Below are 20,368 nucleotides of genomic sequence, written 5' to 3' on the forward strand. Positions count from 1 at the left end.
TATATTTTATATCTATAATTTATATAAGTTATCTATGGTTCCCAATAAATACCATCAGGTCCTATCACCCACCTTTCCATTCCTAGTTATCCATAAGAAAGAATTCAGGTAGATAGAGGCTGAATGCCCGAAGGCCAGCAAGTGGCATTTATGTATAGAAAAGCCGAACCCTCTTAATCAATCAGAGGACTGTCACTTTGAGCCACGCAGCATATGAAGAATTGGATGAAAAGCATTACACAGTCAGTTTTCCTGAATCAACAAAGGTCCACTTGTTCTGCGAGCGACACTCCTATGAAACTCTTCACGGCAGCTATCTCGTCATAATCTCTAAGCAATGTTATATGGAGACACCACAATTCACTATTTCTAATTCCAAGGATCGCTTAAAAGGACAGGCGCTGAAATTATTGAATATGCCTAATTACACCACTGCCGATCAAAGCTTACAGCCTGCACTTACCCTTAACTCAGTAAGCTTAAAAAACCTTCAAAAATTAATACTAGAATCTCTATGCAGCAACCTATAAAGTTAAAAACCGAAGAAAACTATGATATCTATCACACTACGATACCTATGTATGTAACCATACTATTAAGTATATGCGCCCTTCTAAGCGTATGCTATTGGAAGCGTCGTACCAGACCACCAGCTAAAACAACGAAAGAAAATGAAGAAAATAATCCGAAAATGCAAGCTGTCTACGCTGTCCCAGGTACCAGAAGGGTGGATCCTGATAATCTTCCAGCGCAGTTTACGACATCAGTCTTCAACAGTCGCTGTTCTACGGGGGGAGGTGTTACACTAGCCTAACCTCACGGTATCAGTGTGCCTCCGACTTAACTTCATACGAAGATAATTAAACAATATATTTGAATATAAGAAACCCAGGTGTGCCCACAGCCTTATTTTCTCTGTACGGCACACGTGCAAGATTTCAACATCATTTCGGACGAAGATGGCAAGCAACGGAAAGCGACCACCGCAGAGACCACCGCAGCGACGGCCACACCGTGGAAACCTTTCTTCAACTTCGTTTTATTAAATCATTCTTTTACTTAACATCAGTAGGGAATCACCTCTCTTTAGTTATAAGTTTAATTGTAATTTAATTTAATAAATTATTATAAGTAAATTGCTTTTTTTGGCATCTGCGGCTGCAACAATCGTAACTTTTTCCAATTTATTATTTATTTATGTTTTTACTTTAAATATTAATTATTTTTATTTATTTTTATGTTATTGATTTATTATTATTTTTAATTAAATTTTATTTATTAACTTCTAATAATTAACTACTAATTAACTATTTCCTATTACTTACGACTGCTCCACTGTGTAGAAATGGACTCCTTGCTAGACTGTCCTGATAACTGTATATATACTAAGTGCGCTTAAAAACATTAATAGCGCGATTCAGGCTCAGTTCGCGTAATTTCTTTCAAGCTATCCTGATCTGGACCGGACCGCGTCCTGATCCAGTATGCCTTACCATACTTGATTATATTTTACATCAGGTTATCCTGATCTGGGCCGGACCGGGTCCTGATCCAGTATGCCTTACCATACTTGATTATATTTTACATCAGGCTGTCCTTATCTGAACCGGACCGGGTCCTGATCCAATATGCCTTACCATACTGTATGCCTTACTATAATGTATGTATCTAATCTCGTCCTGATCGGGTCCAGACCAATCTGCGTTACATGCCTTATCTAGTCCTGATCAGGCATGCCTGGTTCGGTCCTTCTAAGGAATATACTAAACACAGCGACACAACAGCGAAGAACAGCTGACTGTATCTTTCTCGCTTGGGTACACTCGGCAGTCCCGAGTTCACCCGATCGAGCCTTTCACGGTTCAGCGAAGAGCCATACATTTTACATACCATGATCCTAGCATTCAATATTAGGATGAGAATACTGAGTCGTAAGTACAGAAAAACAATACAAACACAACTCTCAGACAATGATAAATATCTGTATGGCCAATAAATACAAACCTTTGTCATATGCGAGGATTAAACCCGCGACCTGTAGTGCATTAGTCAGCTGCTGCGTTCTAAACATAACTTCATAACATATAACAGATAAAGGCTAGCGTACAAAACGTAACTTAAAACAATCATCTAAACAGTAAAACAATAATTAAATACTGTAAATTTTCACTCGCATAACAACCGCTCTGGTGTAGTGAGAGTAGTCGCCTAAAACACAGATGGTTTGCGGGTTTGATTTCCGCTCGGAAATTTGTATTTGTAAAAATGTTTCTTTCCGGTTTGGATGTCCGTCTTTGTGGGTCTCCCCACCGTGCCTTGGAAGTCGTCGGTCCTGGTTGTTATCATAAGTACCCGATAGCAATCCTTACTGATAGTAGGGAACGTATACGCAAACCCGCAGTGGAGCAGCGTTGTAGATTAAGCTCCAATCCTTGTCCTACATGGAGAAAGAAGCTATGCCCAGCGGTGGGACGGTACAGCCTGAATCTTACTATAGAGTTTAACTGAGAGAGTTTTAACTGAGGTAAGGCACAGTAGGAATTTCCTGCTCAAAATATGGAGCAGCCCGATTGGGGTAGTACCTCGACCTTACAGAAGATTACAGATAAATAATAAATAATGCTGTTTTCAAGCAGTATTGTGTTCCTGTTGGTGAGTAAGGTGACCAGAGCTCCTGGGGGGATTGGGGATTGGGTCGGCAACGCGCTTGCGATGCTTCTGGTGTTGCAGGCGTCTATAAGCTACGGTAATCACTTATCATCATGTGAGTCGTACGCTTGTTTGCCGACCTAGTGACATAAAAAAATAGAGTTAGCAAATTAGCGTACATCCTGCCTGAAGGTAAATGGTTACCATTGTCTATAAAACACGCTGCCGAGCCTACCCCCTACTTCCTAAGCTCTAAGTTCTGGTTATCATACTCACCGCATACACAACACTACTTAAGAGTGATCTTCTGTAAGGCTAAGATACCTCAGATGTGCTGCTGAACATTTTGATCAAGATCATCATCATATCAATCATCAAGCGTCATCATCGACGTCACAAATGTTTTGGCGCAGGCTTTGATTTACACTCAAGACAAATGTAGATTTGAAACAAATTACTGCTGTTATTAGAATCTCATGCCACTGCCAAGATTTCTTGTAAGTTGGTTATTTATTTATTAAGGCCTATTATATGCCCCATATGTCCAGGAATGTATATACCGGACTTACAAGTCTGGTATTGAAATGAAACTACAATAGTTTTGAGAGGATTATGATCGAACGTTATTTGAATGGTTTTTGGAATTTTAGTACTCTAAATCAGTGACCTCATAATGATACCATTATAACTTTCTGATCGCTTATTGGTGACGTTTTATTGTAATACTAGCGATTCGCCCCGGCTTCGCATGGTTGCAAAAAGTATCAGTGTTCCTCTACTATATTATGCATTAATAAGCATACAAACCTTCCTCTGGAATCACTCTATTTACTAAAGAATACTGCATCAAAATCCGTTGCGTAGTTTTAAAGATCTAACCATACAGACAGCGGGAAGCGACTTTGTTTTATACATGTAATGATTGTCAGACAATAAGTATTTAAAACTTTTTGTCTGTTTGTGCTATGGACGAATCTAAAGTAATTTATTTTTGAGACCAAAAATTAATTAAACATTTTTAGTATTATGATTCTTTAGCTAAATAGTGGTGAATATAAAAAGTACACTCACGCCTCAATTACGTTAAATTAATGAAAAACCAAAACATTGAAATTACCAGAACAAGTAACTCTATGTAAAATTTTTTCGTCATAAAGAAATCAAGTGTGCCCAAAAATAGAAATAGTGGTTTCGGGACGTAAGTCGTGGTATGGGTAGTAATTCTAGTTACTTGTTCTGGTAATTTCGGTGTTTTGATTTTTCATGCATTTGAACACACTATTTCTATTTTTGGGCACACTTGTTTTTTGATGCAAGTTTCAGAAGAAACTTAAACTGACAGCTTTGAATCTTGTACGCTAATCTAGCTTGTATTCCATTATTATTATTTTTTTTGTTGAATTTATCTAAGAGTCTCCCACCAAAAGCGACCAGTCTTCATACCAAATCCCCAAACCCGCTTTCTCGGTGCTCTACATTTTTAGTTGTCGCTCAGTAATTGCTTGAATGCTGTGTGGCTACGGCATTAAAGAATATAGTCACACCCTCTCTTCCCAAGGGTGTCGTAAGAGAGTACAGTTCCACTACCACCTTGGAACTTATAAAGCCGACCGATGGCGGGATAACCACCCAACCGCTGGCTTTGAAATACACAGGCCAAAGACGGGAAGCAGCGTCTTCGGTGCAACAAAGTCAACCCTGTCGTCACCAACCTGCCTGCCCAGCGTGGTTATTATGGGCAACACATATGAGCTCACGGCATTTTTGACGCGAACTTGTGGAGGCCTATGTCCAACAGTGGATTGCAATAGGCTGAAATAATGATGATGATGAATTGATTAAAGACTTTTTACGTATAAATCAATGTACTGTTATTTATATTTATAAAGTAATTTATTGTTATAGTTTACTTTGAGAGTAAAAAGTAAAATGTGCCAAATTAATCAAAATTATTGCATTGTGTAAAAAAAATGGGACTTTTCCGTATAATAATAATATCAAATAAGGTATCACGGTGTAAATGGATTTTTTTAATAATTTAAGCAAGCAGAGATTGCTGTGTTAAAATTATTATTAAAATCTGACTTTTTTATCAGATGAAAATCATTAAATTTTAACGATAGTGAATAGTAAATTTTGAATTTTTATAGTTTTTAAATGTAATTTTAAAATTAAATTAAAAGTTATTTATAGTTATAAAAGATAAATAATTATAAATAATTATAGATTGTGGTCTTGTTCATTTTTAAAGTTTCTTTTCAAAATGTTAGAGGTTGCTTAATCTACCACAACCTCAAATATTTAAAAAAAAAACTTTAAATTTAATATTTATTTTAACTTTTCTCTTGTTTATAACTTTTTTTAAATTTTATTCGATTTTTATTGTTGATCATGTTGAGTTCTCGATATTTCGGCACTCATATACATAATTATGTTTATGCCAATCATAGTTTTTAATTTTTATTTTCCAATTATTATCAAATAAGGTTTACATAAGCAAACTTAATAAATAAAATGGACAAAAAAAACCTTAGTAATTTTAAATAAATAAAAGTTTTATAGCAATTAAAATAACAAAACATAACAAAATAAAAAAAATAAAATAAAAATACAACCATTTATTACCAATATAATTTATAGATGACATTTAAAATAATTTATAACGTAAGTTAAAATCTATTATTTTATTTTAATAAAAATCACAACAATATGTAAGTATGCTATCTAGTCTTCTCACTATGTATATATTATGTGTGGGTCATACACTATATTGTATACAACTCCTATGTAGCTTAAATATATTTAAAACTTCTGTTCGCTTTGCTTAATTTTATAAATATAAAAAGGTTTTTTTTTTTGTAATATGTCATAATACATATAATTCATTTGTAAATAAACTACGTTTTTATTAATTTTATAATATATTAAATAATTTCAATGTATTAAATAAATCTTAAAAACAAATTGTTATTTTTAAACTATAAATTGTAGAACTGATTATTATTATTATCAGCAACTAAATAATTATATTTGTTTTAAAATTAAACAACAAAGCTAACAGAAATTTATACAACAATTGTTTATAAAATCACAATAATATCATAGTTGAAGCCTCAAAAGTCTATCAAAGCGTGGCTTCGCGCATCGGTAGTGCTCACACACTGTATATGTCACGTGGGCTGAAACCGGAACTTCTGAAATTTTATGATACATTCCTTAGAATCATGTAAAAAAATTATGAACAATAGCAAAAAGAAAAAACAAAAAAATGTCTCTTTATAGAATATAAATAATAATATCTTTATTGAAAAAAATAACTAAAAAATTAATAATATAATAGTAAAAAAATATTTAAAACAAGCATATTTAGTATTATTTGTGAAAAAATATATATTATAATTAGTATAAGAAGGAAATAAATTAGTAGAAATAGAATCAAAAGTAAAGTAAAATTAGTATAAAGAACAAAATAATGATTAAGTAATATTAGAACGAAATAATAATGCATACCGATTATTAAATCTATGAATTACGGCTACACGTCTGTTGTGTACCTGTAAGTGATTACTGAAATTAAGCAAACTGAGCACTAGTAGTAACGACTCAGCTGGTGAGTGATGGTATTACAAACTGAGCACTAGCAGTGACGACTCATCTGGTGAGTAATGGTATTACAAACTGAGCACTAGCAGTAACGACTCAGCAGATGAGTGATAGTAATACAGGCTGAGCATTAGTAGTGATGACTCAGCTGGTGAGTGATTGCATCACAAACTGAGTACGAGTAGAAGACTCAGCTCGTGACTATATTACGACAGATGATGAAACATGCACAAAAAAGATGATATATGTGTAAAAAATGATCAAGTGAACTTTGACACTCAAAAACCGTTGAAACAATCTATGGAAATTTAGAAAAAAAAATCATTAGAAAGTAGTAACTGTGATAGTAAAAAAGTTAATAATATTAAGAAAATTAGTAAATAGAATCCAAAAAGGGTATTTATAGGTATTTTAATAAGAAGATACTCGTAAGTTAAAAAGCTTTAAGATGTTAATAGTATTATTAAAGATTAACGCTCGTTGAATGAAATAAGGAATACCTATCGCGAGTTGGCATCACTTCCTCTTCAGATTCGATTTCAAAGAAATCGTTCTGCATGTAGCTCTTGTTGGCATAACCGCTCATGTCCACTGAAATTAGAAAACGTCAACTTTTTAAAATTCACAAAAATTATATTGAGATTACCAACAGGTAATGAAACATTGCATTTTTTTAAATTTAAAATTTCCTCGATAGTGGTCACGACAACTGGCTTATGCGAATTCTGTTCTTGTTCATTGGAAATGTAGGATTGAACGTATTTCATATTCGTGCTAATTAGGCATTTATTAAAGCCTGGGTGTTTATTTTGTATATTTTTACACCGCTGACACGAGATTTCTTCTAGTTTTAAGCAGTTCGTTCTGTGTTTACCTTTACTTTTTTCGCTATTTTACTTCAAATGCTTTAGTTGGCTTTGAAAAGTCTAGCAGCGTTTCACACGTTCCAAACGATCAATTTAAAGAATTCACACAAGAATGAGACACAAAAGAAAAGAAGCTCAATTGATAAGTTGATAGTTATTACCTTCCATCTGGAGAAATCGAACAAAGTACTCTAATACAACAACTATGATAGATAAGACCACCACAGGAGAGAGCACCGCAATAAAATATATAATGACCGCTCAACTTATAAAATTGAGCATTTGATATTTGACATTTTGGTCCACTTACGGAATTCCATCAAAGCTCTTTTAGCTTGAAACTTCAATGTAAAAGCTTTTTACTATAAACTAGCTGTGCCCGCGAATTCATTCGCGTGGAATTTAAAAAATAAAGTTATTGTTCGGTTTGCAAAGTTATTAAAAAAGTTCTAAAATAAAAGTAGCCTAAGTTACTCCTTACTAGATCAGCTATCTGCCAGTGAAAGTCACGTCAAAATCCGCTTAGCCGTTTCAGAGATTAGCCGAACAAACAGATAGACAGACAGACATACAGACAGACAAAAATTGTAAAAAATAGTCCTGTCGAAATAGATCCAGCCATTTCAGAGATTAGCCGGAACAAGCAGACAGACAGACAGACAGACAAAAATTGTAAAAAAAGTTATTTTGATATAAGTACCGTGTCCATATCCATACGCATTTAGTAAAAAGCGGTTATTTTAATGTTACAATTAGACACTCCAATTTTATTTATTTGTATAGATAAAACTAATAAGTACAAATTCCATAATTATGCTACGCAGCGCCTCTGCGGCCACCAATATTTTAGTAAGACGTGCAATTTTTAAGTTGAGCATTTTAAAAATTGATCCTACAGATAAAAAAGTTAAAGATTATTAAATTACCTGTAGCCGAACTATCGAACGGAGCATCAGCCCACTTGTAGTCGTTCTCGAAGTACAGCGGCGGCAAGGTCTGATGGGGTGTGGGGTACAGGTCTAGGTTTTGCTTTTCCTTGATGCTGTCTGAGTCGCTGAATGGTGGCATCCTGGAAAATGTGAATTTACTGTTGACAACATATTTTATTACGTGTTTCTTGGGGCTGCATGTCTACTAGGAAAAGTAGCGGGCTTAAAATTAATTCCAGTATCATATCATTACATAGTATAAAACAAGGTGGCTTCCCGCTATCTGTATGCTTAGATCTTTAAAAGTACACAACGTATTATGATGCGGTTTTCTTAAATAAATAGAGTGATTCCAAAGGAACGTTTAAATGTATAATACACAATGTATGCTGTGTAGTTCCGGCATCAAAGAATATAGCCACCCCCTCTCTTCCCGTGGGTGTCGTAAGAGGCGACTAAGGGATAACACAGTTCCACTACTACCTTGGAACTTAAAAAGCCGACCGATGGCGGGATAACCATCCAACTGCTGGCTTTGAAATACAGAGGCCGAAGACGGGCAGCGTCTTCGGTGCGACAAAGCCAATACTGCGGTCACCAACCCGCCTGCCCAGCGTGGTGACTATGGGCAAAACACACGAGTTCACGCTATTTTTGGCGTAAACTTTGGCCTATGTCCAGTAGTGGACTGCGATAGGCTGTTGTGATAGATTTTGATGCATAATATAATAGAGGAGTAGGTACTGATAGTTCTTGCAAACGCGCGAAACCGGGGCGGGGTAATTAACAAATAGTATTTGTTCAAAGATTCATCTCGAATTTGGCGAGAGAGCATGACGACATATGTTGGTCGGTAAATTTAAAACGTATATTTATCAATCCGCAGTAAACTTTGACAAGACGTGTAAGTTTTGGAATGATGTCTCCCAACCGTACCTCGGAGAGTCCGTTAAGCTATTGGCCCAGGTTGTTATCGTATACACCTGATAGCGATCGTCACTCAAAGTAGAGACTATGTCCAACAGCCCGCTATGGAGCAGTGTGGTGGATAAAGCTCCAATTCTTCTCCTACATGGAGAAGAGGTCTATGTCTTGCAGTAGGATGGTTATTTGTATGTTATTTGCATTAAATTATGCTTTCTTTTCTTATAACAGACAGTTGCAGTCTTCTTAAATCAATGTGTTCTCAGTACCTGGTTAGTACCTGGGTGACCGAGCTTAGATCGGTATTTTTAGTAAATCGTGTTTTTTTTGGAAATCATATTTAAACACGAGCTTACTATTGATAAAATATGAATAATATTTTTCAATTTTATCGACATAATAATAAATAAGTGTGTTTGCAGTCAAACGAAGGAAATACGACTTCAATTATATCGAAAAGTAATACAACGTAGGTAGACAAAAAAATAGTCAAGTAAATACGCATTATCAAAGATTACTCCAAAAGTTGTAATCAGATATCGATGAAATTTAAATGTGACCACATGATAAACATCGGCTTTCGATTAAATTAAAAATCATCAAAATCGGTACACCCAATAAAAAGTTATGCGGATTTTCAAAAGTTTCCGTCGATTTCTCTGGGATTCCATCATCAGATCCTGATTTCCTTATCATGGTAACAAACTAAGGATATCTCCTATCCAACAAAAAAAGAATTATCAAAATCGGTTCATAAACAACGAAGTTATACTCGAACATACATAAAAAAAATATATATTTTGAAGTCGTTAAAAATATAAACTGGTTATTTAAATATAAAAAAAACGAGTGAAATTAGAAAACTAAATGAAAAAAAAAAACAGAGAAACAACACAGATGAAAGTGCAAGAGATATTTTTTCTAATCATAAGATAATTTAAGCTGAAGTATATAGTTTTCAAATACATTTTAAGTTTGGCCTTTTTATATAATAATAATAAGGCACTGAAAATATGGCTTATACTTAAATAATATATTAAGCATCAAAATATAACACAAATATAATTATTGTGAAGGTAAACGATTAACATACAGATAGATACAGTCATAGTGATAGCACTTGAGTAAACAGTGATAACGCTCCTGATAAGGGAAAAGTTAAAACAAATGTTTTGATAAACAATTAATACGTTTTAGCGAAAAATTGTTAACTATTTAATCATCAAGTCAGTAGAATTCTGATGATGAAATTTTATAGTTATTTACTGTAATTTTCAAGTGCTAGTTATGCAGACTTAGTCCAATAAGAGAGATTGTTTATTATATATATTATCGCTTCAACCTGTAATATCCCACTGCTGGGCATAGGCCTCTTTACCCATGTAGGATCAGAACTTAATGCACCGCGCTGCTCTAATGCGGGTAGGCCGGTATATTCCCTACTATGAGTTGCAATGCCTGCGGTCACCAACCCGCCTGCCCAGCGTGGTGACTATGGGCAACAAACATGAGTTCACACCACTTTTGGCGTGAGCTTGTGGAGGCCTATGTCCAGCAGTGGACTGTGATAGGCTGAAATGATGATGATGATGATAATGAGTTACAATCGCTATCAGGTGTACATGATAACAACCGAGATCGACGGCTTAATGGGCTCTCCAAAGCATGCTGGGGAAACCCACAAGGACTGCACAAACACCCAGATCACGGTAAACATCTACTACTGTTACATTCCATTATAGTATACTTAGCACTCCTTATCAGCATTTCACCGGTGCGAAGCCGGGGCGGGTCGCTAGTTAATTTATAAGTCTGTACAAACAAACATGTTATGAAAATCTTTAAGAACAGATAATAAGATCTGCCTTATCTTATATTGTTACTATAGCAAGACTCAGGTCAGGCGATAATCGTATTATATGACATACATATGTACAGAATGTATGTATATAAGCGAGAGATAGTAAATTAAACTACATAGCTTTCTTAGCTACGTACGAAAATCAGTCAAATAGAAGAATTACTTTAGGCTATCGATAGGCTTACAACACACATATCATTTAGCTGTGATTTGAAATAAAATCCCTTAGTTACCTAGAAACAGGCGACCGTGTGTGTATGTCAAACATATTTATTGTTATAAAAACACATCGTTATCATTTTCATTTTCAGTCACAGACATTTTAGTTTATTTAGCTGGTGTGACCCAACTAATGTTGTACTAACTTGTAAAGACACAGAAATTTTAATATTAATACCTCGTGTAACCTGCAAAGCAGCTGAACCTCCAAAGAGCGAAGGCCAGCATCGCCATGGAGATGACAACACCGCCAGCGAGGACAAACCATATGATCAGGATACCGTGGTCATTCGGAACTTGGTATTCCTGGAAATTTTAAATTACTAGTAACATAACTAAGGTACGGCAGAGCCTATAATATCTTTTTCTTTTAAATCTGGAGCAGTCCGTTTGGGAAATACCTCGAGCTTAAAGAAGATCACATCGAAATAATACTACTTTCAAACAGTGTATTGTTCTTGTGGTGAGTAAGGTAACCAGAGTTATTGGGGGGATTGGGGAAGGGTCGGCAACGCGCTTGCGATCCTTTGGTTTTGCAGGCGTCTATATACTTCGGTAACCGCTTAGCATAGGGTGCGCTCGCTTGCCTGTATAAAAAAAAGCATTTGCGTAAAGCTCTGCATTAGAAAATAAATGAAAAATTTGAAAGGTTATAAAAATATTATCTTTATTAATGTTTCCACTAAAAAAGAAGTGCATTCCTTTAAATTCATATGAGTACTAGTTGAATATGAAATAGATTTAAATATTTAAAATTTCGATTGAATGCATTTAATATATTATATGATTTTAAAACTTAACTTCAACAGATATAGATACTTGTGAATATTTTGAAGTCCTTAATAATCAGCTGTGTGGCTACGGCATTAAAGAATATAGTCACCCCTTCTCTTCCCGTGGGTATCGTAAGAGGCGACTAAGAGATAACACAGTTCCACTACCACCTTGGAACTTATAAAGCCGACCGATGGCGGGATAACCATCCAACTGCTGGCTTTTAAATACACAGGTCGAAGACGGGCAGCAGCGTCTTCGGTGCAACAAAGCCAGTCCTGCGGTCACCAGCCTGCCTGCCCAGCGTGGTGACTATAGGCAACGCTAATTTTGAGGCAAACTTGTGGAGGCCTATGTCCAGTAGTGGACTGCAATAGGCTGAAGTGATGATGATGATCAGAATACAATCATAATGAGTCACGCAAACACAAAACTTGAAATAGATTTAAATTTAAAATAAAGTTATTAGCACAATATTTTAATAATCCATTAAAATGAACAAACGAAACTGAGGTACATTTTTAATTACAAAATTTAAGCCAACGAACAATGTTCGCTCACAATGGAGATAGAAAAAAGTTAAGAACAAAAGGTACAAAATCGCAACTGAAAAGTTTGCCAGTTTTTTCGTTGCAGCGCTAGACAATTCTTTGCCTACTTTAAATCCAGCTAAGTCTAGCTAGACCGTTGTGATTCTAGTTCTTAGCTCAGGCACGTGTTACGTGTTTGCTAGACATAAGACATATTGTTAGCTCTTTAAAATGAAGAGCGTACGTCATGTTTTGTCTCGTGCAATTATAAAACTACTTTGTGTCATTTTAGACATTTATATTTAAGTCTGTTATGTTGTCTTGAATATATATGTGTATAAAATATAAAATTTAGATTCAGTTAATGTTAATTCATGCACAAAGAACAAATTTCAATATATTTCAATTGAAATTGCTTCTAAAGAAAACAAATTTACTCTTAGCATTTTCGATTCACTCACTCACTCACTTCAGTCTATCGCAGTCCACAACTGGACATAGGCCTCTACAAGTTCGCGCCAAAAATGGCGTGAACTCATGTGTGTTGCCCATAGTCACCACGTTGGGCAGGTGGGTTGCTGACCGCAGCATTTTTGATTAAAATATACCAAATAGAATTTCACTTTAGATCACATTTTTAAAAATGGAACTTATACAGAGTGGAATAAATAAGCAAAGTTGCTAATTCAACATTTTTTTTTAACCTACCAACGACTTTAGCTGATACGAACTTTATATAAAATGTAAAAAAAAACCACTCGTAAACAACAGTGTAACAAGTTATATTTAATAATTATAGCATCATTGTTATATATTAAAAGGCCACAAATTACGGAAAAAGTAAATTTCAAAACAAATATCCTTACCGTTATACCTAATATCCTGAGTCTGACACCAAAGGGATCGCGCTGTGACATTGTCTCCCACATATCCATCAGATCTGTTTCGTTCAACCTCGCCGGTCTTGTCTCGACTACATCTTCATCTTCTTCATACACAATGGGCACTCCGAATTTGACTTCAGTGCAAAGCTCGAATTTAGGCCAGTTGTGGAAGCAAAGCGCTCTGCTCAATATCTGTGTGGTTTCTATCCTGAAAACAGAATTTAAAAAATTATATAAATGTTTTAAAGACTACATCTAAAGTAACCTATATCAAGGAATATACATACAAAAACAAATAGCCAGACTAGAAAACACCTAAATAAGAAATGGAAATAAATGGGAGCTGGCAGCAAAATTTTCAAAATAACATTTCAATTACGGTATCCACAGCGCAAAATAGTCGACAAATTGTTTGTGCAATCAAATATATTCATGAAATTTAAATATCGTTAGTACTTGTAACAGACAAACAATAGCTTAAGATGGTTAAAATAACTTAAAAATATCCAAGTTAATGCGGATTTTCTTGTCGATTCTTCTATGCAAAATCTTCATTCTGAGTATGTGGTAGCTTCACTTTTAGAAATAATAATCACTTTAAAATTTTAGTTTGTAAAATAACGATTCAAATGTGTTTTTGAAGCCTATTTGAATAAAATTGCTTTTGATTTCATATGAGAATTCTCTCGCTTCTCAATCATCAATATACGTGCTAATTATGGGCTCTCTATAGGATCAATTTTAAGTCCTGTTTTATTTTTATTTGATAAGAACGATTTTTTTATGTGCTACAAAATTTAAAAGATTTAATTGTAGACTGATGGCATATTATTTATTTATTAGTCAATAAATGCTTAGTCATTAATACATTATTGGTTTACGACAAATTACTTTGTTTTAAATGACAAAAGTACTGAATCATCCGTCATTATCAACCACTTAATTAGTAAAAATAAAAATTGGTGTGTTATTAAAGTTTATTTTTAATTTATACTTCTTTTGGCGTATTAAGGAAAAAATGATGAGAATAATTTTTTACAATGCGTGCGTACATCGTCACAAAAATCGACACCCTGAAGTTAGCTAGTCAACGATGAAGAAGTTAGCAACGTGAAGTTAGCTAGCCAATGAAGTATAACCTCTTACGTGCATACATAAGTACAAACACGCTTTTTTAAAATTGGTTTAGATTTAATGAAATTTTTGTTTACCATCTTTTCCTGCTACACTCAGTGCAGCGTTTGCGGTTAAAAATGCTATTTTTGTATTATTGTTTGTTACGAGATTATATAAAATAACCTCGCTAACATAGAAAAGATATCTTAAAGAAAGACAGCTAAATGTACTATTTGTAAGAATATTATATTATTATATGATTCTTCAAAGTATAAATCTTAAGTTTCTATATTTTCTTCTTTACAGAATCCACTATAATTTGTAGTTCAAGCTTAAAGGATTTATTCATCTCCTCTCTCTCTCCTTAGTCGTTCACTCTTGACAGAGTGGTCGTAGTTAATGACGATTCATTGGCTAAAGCAGCGCCCGCTATACGCCTCCACTTGATGCGGTTTTTAGCATCTCCAGAACTCTGGACTATGGAGGTCTGTGTCGCAGCTTTGATAAGGTCTGTCCAACGCGTAAATAATCGACTGCGTGACCGCTTGCCCTCTACCTGCCCCCGGAAAACGAGTCGCTACATTGATTGTTTGTTTCGAAAAACGCGTCCCAAAATATTTAGCCATGTCGCCGAGGGGTTTATTCATACCTAGAGAAATAAGTGGACTAGCCGACTATATTTCAATGCAAATCAAAAATTTTTTTAGATCACAGACTAAATAAAAGAGTCTAATTCGATACTACTGTTGCAGCAAACGTTTTTATTAACTGTGGCACTAAATTCATTCGTTCTGAACATTAAGTTCATCTGTGCCATTTCCGACAACTTGATTGTGATCTTGGCTAGCGTCCAATCTTTCGCTTTGTATCTTAAGGGCGTTATTGCAAGTTTATTTGTTGCATTACTACTTTTATCTGCTAACGTTGTACTGCATTTTTGGTTTATTGGGCCTTAAAATTTACGTCAGTGGTTACCTTGAAGTTGTATTGTTTGGCTGTTAATTTGTTTATTGATTAAGTATTTTAATGGATCCGCCAACCCGCATTGGAACAGCGTTGTGGATTAAACTCTCATCCTTCTCCTACATGAGGAAAGAGGCCTATGCCCAGTAGTGGGATATTACATGCTGAAGCGATAGCGATTTTAATGGATTACTATTTTATGTAATTTTTTATTATTATTTCGTATTCAATAGCAGTTACATCACTTATTTCTTATTTAATAGATTAATTACTAGTAATTTCTGAATTCATTTTCTTATTTGATTTGTAATTGAAATTGGTAGCTCAAATATTATCAGTAGCTTTTCGTCTTAAAAAATGAACTAAAATGTAGTATACTACGTACAATAAATTTTAAATTTATAAAATATTATTCATTATAAAATTTATTATATCAAGCTTATCTATACGATATCATTGTTCAAAATATTTTATACTAAAACATGGAAACGTAACATGATAGACATTTATTACTTAAAGATAAAAAGAGATTAAATAACAAAAGGGTTTATTATGAATAACAATGCACGAACCGAGTTGAAGTGAGATTGGATGTAATACAGATGGAATGTTTGGAAAAATAAATTCACACGAATACATCAATGGAACGTTTTACTGAAAAATAAACAAACTTGATAAAGTGTTTATACCTAACAGAAAGATACACTTGCAGGTTTATCTAAAAATATTGAGTTTTGTACAAAAAAGTGTATAACAAATTTAGCTTAAATGGAGCAATATGAACAGTTAAATCTTCTTCTATACATGAAGGAAAAACTTTGGACACCTTTTTTACGAAAATTGCGCGGACGGGGAAGTATGAAATTTCGTAAACTTATAGCTTATACCTATAGAGAAGGAGCGCAGAATGCTATTTTTTTTAAATTATGCATAAAAATGTACTAAATGAATAAAAAAAATTACATACACTTTTGTTGATTGTCAGTCTGCAGTCAAATTGAAAAATTTTAAAAAAGTTCTTTATTTTTGTTACTTTTTTTTTAATTAAAATTTTTAATTATTTTCGAATTTCGACCACTGGGCTACTACTAGATTAATATAAATAAATCTAATGTAGTATAAATATTCCGAAGAATACTGAGTTAAAAATAAATGGACGCGACTACAAAGGCGAATTTTGAAGACGGATTATCAGATAACCTTTTGATCTAATGCAAAGTAGGGTTATGACCAGTAATAACAGTGATAACAGTCTTAATGTATTGGAAATATCGATATACTAAATGACAAAATAATACAAAATAATAACATATTTAGTGTTCATCATTTTTTATAGAAAAGATAATAAAAAGAAATCAAAGATATTCTTGCAAAAAATGGCGGTCTAGCTCTCACGCGACGCGTCAGCTTATATTAAATAAAATATTTATATACTTTTTCTGATAAAACATTAGTATATTTTGACACTTTCAAGAAATAGAACGCCTTGCCTATTTACGGACAGTTTCAATATTTCTGTCTTTGAATTTGCTTACTAGATGTAGAATTTTGACATAAGCTCCATACTTAATATGTCAAGTGTCTAGATTATTGAAACCGGCTGTTAGATGAGTAACCCCATTTGGCGGCAATATACTTCGCTTCACGTAATTTGAGTAGGTCTACTTGACATTATGTTAATCCAATAGTATTTACTTTCTGAATATCACCCTGAAGTTAGCTAGTCAACGAAGAAGAAGCTATGAATGTGAAGCTAGCTAGCCAATGAAGTATAACTTCTTACGTGTGTACATAATTTAACTATTTTTCGATACTATAACATTAACATATTTACAAGAAAATCTTCTTAAAAAAAAAAAAACAGAAAAAAACTAAACATTATCAAAATATTTTTTTTAATGAAATATGTAATTTTTAAGATTTTCAAAAATGTCTACTATATCAAGTTGTATTTAAATAGCAACGTTTATCTATTGAGATTTATCAATTGTTGTTTATGTAATCGTTGACACAATAAGGGCTTTGAACGGGGATGTGTTCAATTAAGATCATATTGGCGGCGTCGGTTCTGTGACTGTGATCAATGCGAGTGGTATGCAGGGCAGATCTATCAAGCGCTGTATTTATACCCGTGACTTTTTCGCTTCTATTTATTACGGTACTTATATATTAATACGTGAAGCAAACACTTTGTAGCCCTTGTCACGAAAATTGTGCGGACGGAGTAATATATGAAATTTGGCACACTTAAAGTTTATATAGAGAATGTGTGCAGAATGCTAATATTTTTTTACAATTATGAATAAAAATATATTAAAACAATAAAAAAAGCACTACACAGACTACCATGTATTTGACAAACACACACATATATACTCTTTTGTTAATTGTCAAAAGTTCGTCGTCAAAATAAAAAAGGCTCTTTATTTGCATTATTTAATTAATTTAAATTTTCTATTATAGTCGAATTTCGACCACAACATATTCCCTTTTAAACGATTTCGTATCGTCTAAATCTATTAGGGACTGTTGATGAAATATCTAAGTACTCTATGTAAACTCGCTAGCGAAGCTAAAAAATAATAAATAAATAAAAACCTTTTAAAGCCTTCTAGAAAGTGGTTTTGATTTTAATTGATTTTAATTTCAAACAATTATCATTTAGGATTGAGCAAATTTTGCATGAACGAGTGACGAATAATAAAGTTAATCAGATTTCAATTAACAACGATATTTTTCTAACTTGTTTTGATTGTGCAAAGTTTGTCTTAGTGGACACACTTTAAAATGCTCCTAATTTATAATACAGTGTAGTAAATAATTCTGATTGATTTTATGTTATTTAAATTAAAAAAAGTGAGTGTGTCCTTACGTACCAACGTAAGAAGTTATACTTCATTGACTTCTTCTTCGTTGACTAGCTAACTTCAGGGTGTCGGTTTTTTGTGCGGTGTGCGCACGCATCGTAAAATGTTATGCTTATTATTCTTCCCTAAGACGCCAAAAGAAGTAGGTATAACTTTGATAAATCCACGGATTGTATACACGCGTATGATTTCAGAACCATTGCACCACATTAGACAATTATTTTTTACTTGTTAGTATTGTCAACACAAACTCTTTATGTAAAAAAAAATATTAAAAAATCAAATTATTCACATAAAAGACGGGACCAAGTTTGCCAGACTAGCTAGTTTTACTTAAGTAGAAAAGATACAAATGAAATCGTGTGTCTATCTGTTAGCATATATTTTTCATATTAATTCGTCAAACCTAGGTATAAATTATTTTTTTAATTTTTCATTTTATATTTAGGTAGATATTTTAAAATTCGTATGTTATAGTGAAATTCACAATTACACACGAATTTCATTTTATAATTTATCAAATAATCAATTCCATGTTAATGACAAATTTCCTAGAACTTCTTAATTAGGTGATACAATCTTAAACAGAAAAGCAAAAGAGAACTTTAATAATAATAAAAAATTATCAAATGTAAATTAAATACTTCGCATTCATAAATCAGATTTATGCAAGCACGGCTTCACATGCTTAACCGTCAGTTAATATTTCTGTGTTAAAATTTTATCAAAGATTATATAACGTAGCGAGGTGTCCGGATCGCTTCTTAAGGGGTTATTTTGACCTTTTCATGGTGCAATGCGGCTACCTTTGGCACACTGTTCTATACGCATTGTCTACAGACCGCATTACTAATAGAACTACTGCGTTGTTTATTTATCAAAAGTTTCCTTAACTTTGGTGATTATGCTACAGTAGAAACATTTCATACAACTATAAACGATTAATTTGAAACAATACGTTTTACTATTTTACTTTAGTATATTTGTAACTAATTACATGTAAATAACACATGCCTTAAAATATTAAGAATTAATGCGGACTAAGGTTGCTGTAAAGTATCCGAAACGTCGGGCATCTAAAAAGAACTTAATAAACCGCGATAAAATCAGAAAAAGATGTTTTATTATAATGCGGACTAAGAAATAAAAAGGGACAGAGAGAGTGGAGGAGTAGAGGACATTTATAACATCTAATCCGTTGAAAATGACTCAAAAGGTAGCTTTTGAGAGACCATTGTAGCAACAGAGGAGTGTTAAATGATCTTTTGAAGTACTTTACTATAAAAAAACGCCTAAAAAAGAGATTAATCTATGGCTTTTTTTTACCTTTTTGTTCAGTTTTTTTTTTTCACTTTATCACAAATGCGCTTATGAGTCCCGCGGTAACATCATCTCTCACCACCATGGGTAGACTGGTAGAGATCTCTTACAGAGATAAGTTCACCCACATTTTTTGTAAAAATGACTTGTAATTATGATTTTCTTAAAGTGCAATAAAGAATATATATAAAGGATATATATTAATCTCAGATTTAGACTCAAAATGTACTTCATTCAAGAGCGCTTGCCTTATACGTTTTTACTTTACAAGTTTCACGTTGTTCACATTTTTAAAATGTCTGAATACAGATCTTGTGGAGCGGAGTCGATGAAAACATAAAAATTACTCTATCTCTAAAAAAAATGTGTGTGTACTTATATACGCACGTAAGAAGTTACAGTTCATTGGCTAACTAACATCATGATGCTAACTTCCTCTTCGTTGACTAGCTAACTTCAGGGTGTCGGTTTTTTGTGACGTTGTGCGCGCGCATCGTATAAATTTACTCTTATCATTTTTCCCTAACGCAAGTATTATATTTTGAAAACTAATATGCTTAAATAAATAATTAATTGAATGTAAACTTTTTTAATACAACTAGGTCGACATGCGAACGCCTCACTTGATAGTAAGCGATCACCGTAGCTTATAGACGCCCACAACACCAGAAGCATCATAAACCGTTGCTGGCCCTAACCCCTATTTTTTCTTTACGTGGGGAAAAACCTTTATGGATACCCTCCAGCGCGGGGGCGCCAGAGGGTTATGTCAGACTCCTACTGACTAAAAAGCCACCACGTGTGAGCAGTCGCCACTTTTCCTAACCTAACCTAACCTCTGACTCTCCCCGGGAGCTCTGGCC

At 33.7% G+C, this 20,368-nt stretch overlaps 1 protein-coding gene across 1 annotated transcript in view; it reads right to left on the reverse strand.

Annotated features, from left to right (window-relative positions):
- Positions 1-5,704: 5,704 nt before the first annotated feature.
- The window catches only part of LOC123664468, a 52,283-nt gene continuing 37,619 nt past the window's right edge, over positions 5,705-20,368 (reverse strand). Inside the window, exons 5-9 of the mRNA XM_045599008.1 lie at positions 13,222-13,447; positions 11,230-11,357; positions 8,045-8,187; positions 6,753-6,843; positions 5,705-5,843 (exon numbers count right to left, since the gene is read on the reverse strand). Coding sequence (XP_045454964.1) covers positions 5,804-5,843; positions 6,753-6,843; positions 8,045-8,187; positions 11,230-11,357; positions 13,222-13,447 — 628 coding nt within the window. The 3' untranslated portion in view covers positions 5,705-5,803. The remainder of the gene's footprint in view (positions 5,844-6,752; positions 6,844-8,044; positions 8,188-11,229; positions 11,358-13,221; positions 13,448-20,368) is intronic.

The sequence above is a fragment of the Melitaea cinxia genome, chromosome 22 (genome assembly GCF_905220565.1).
Source record: "Melitaea cinxia chromosome 22, ilMelCinx1.1, whole genome shotgun sequence".
NCBI lineage: Eukaryota > Metazoa > Arthropoda > Insecta > Lepidoptera > Nymphalidae > Melitaea > Melitaea cinxia.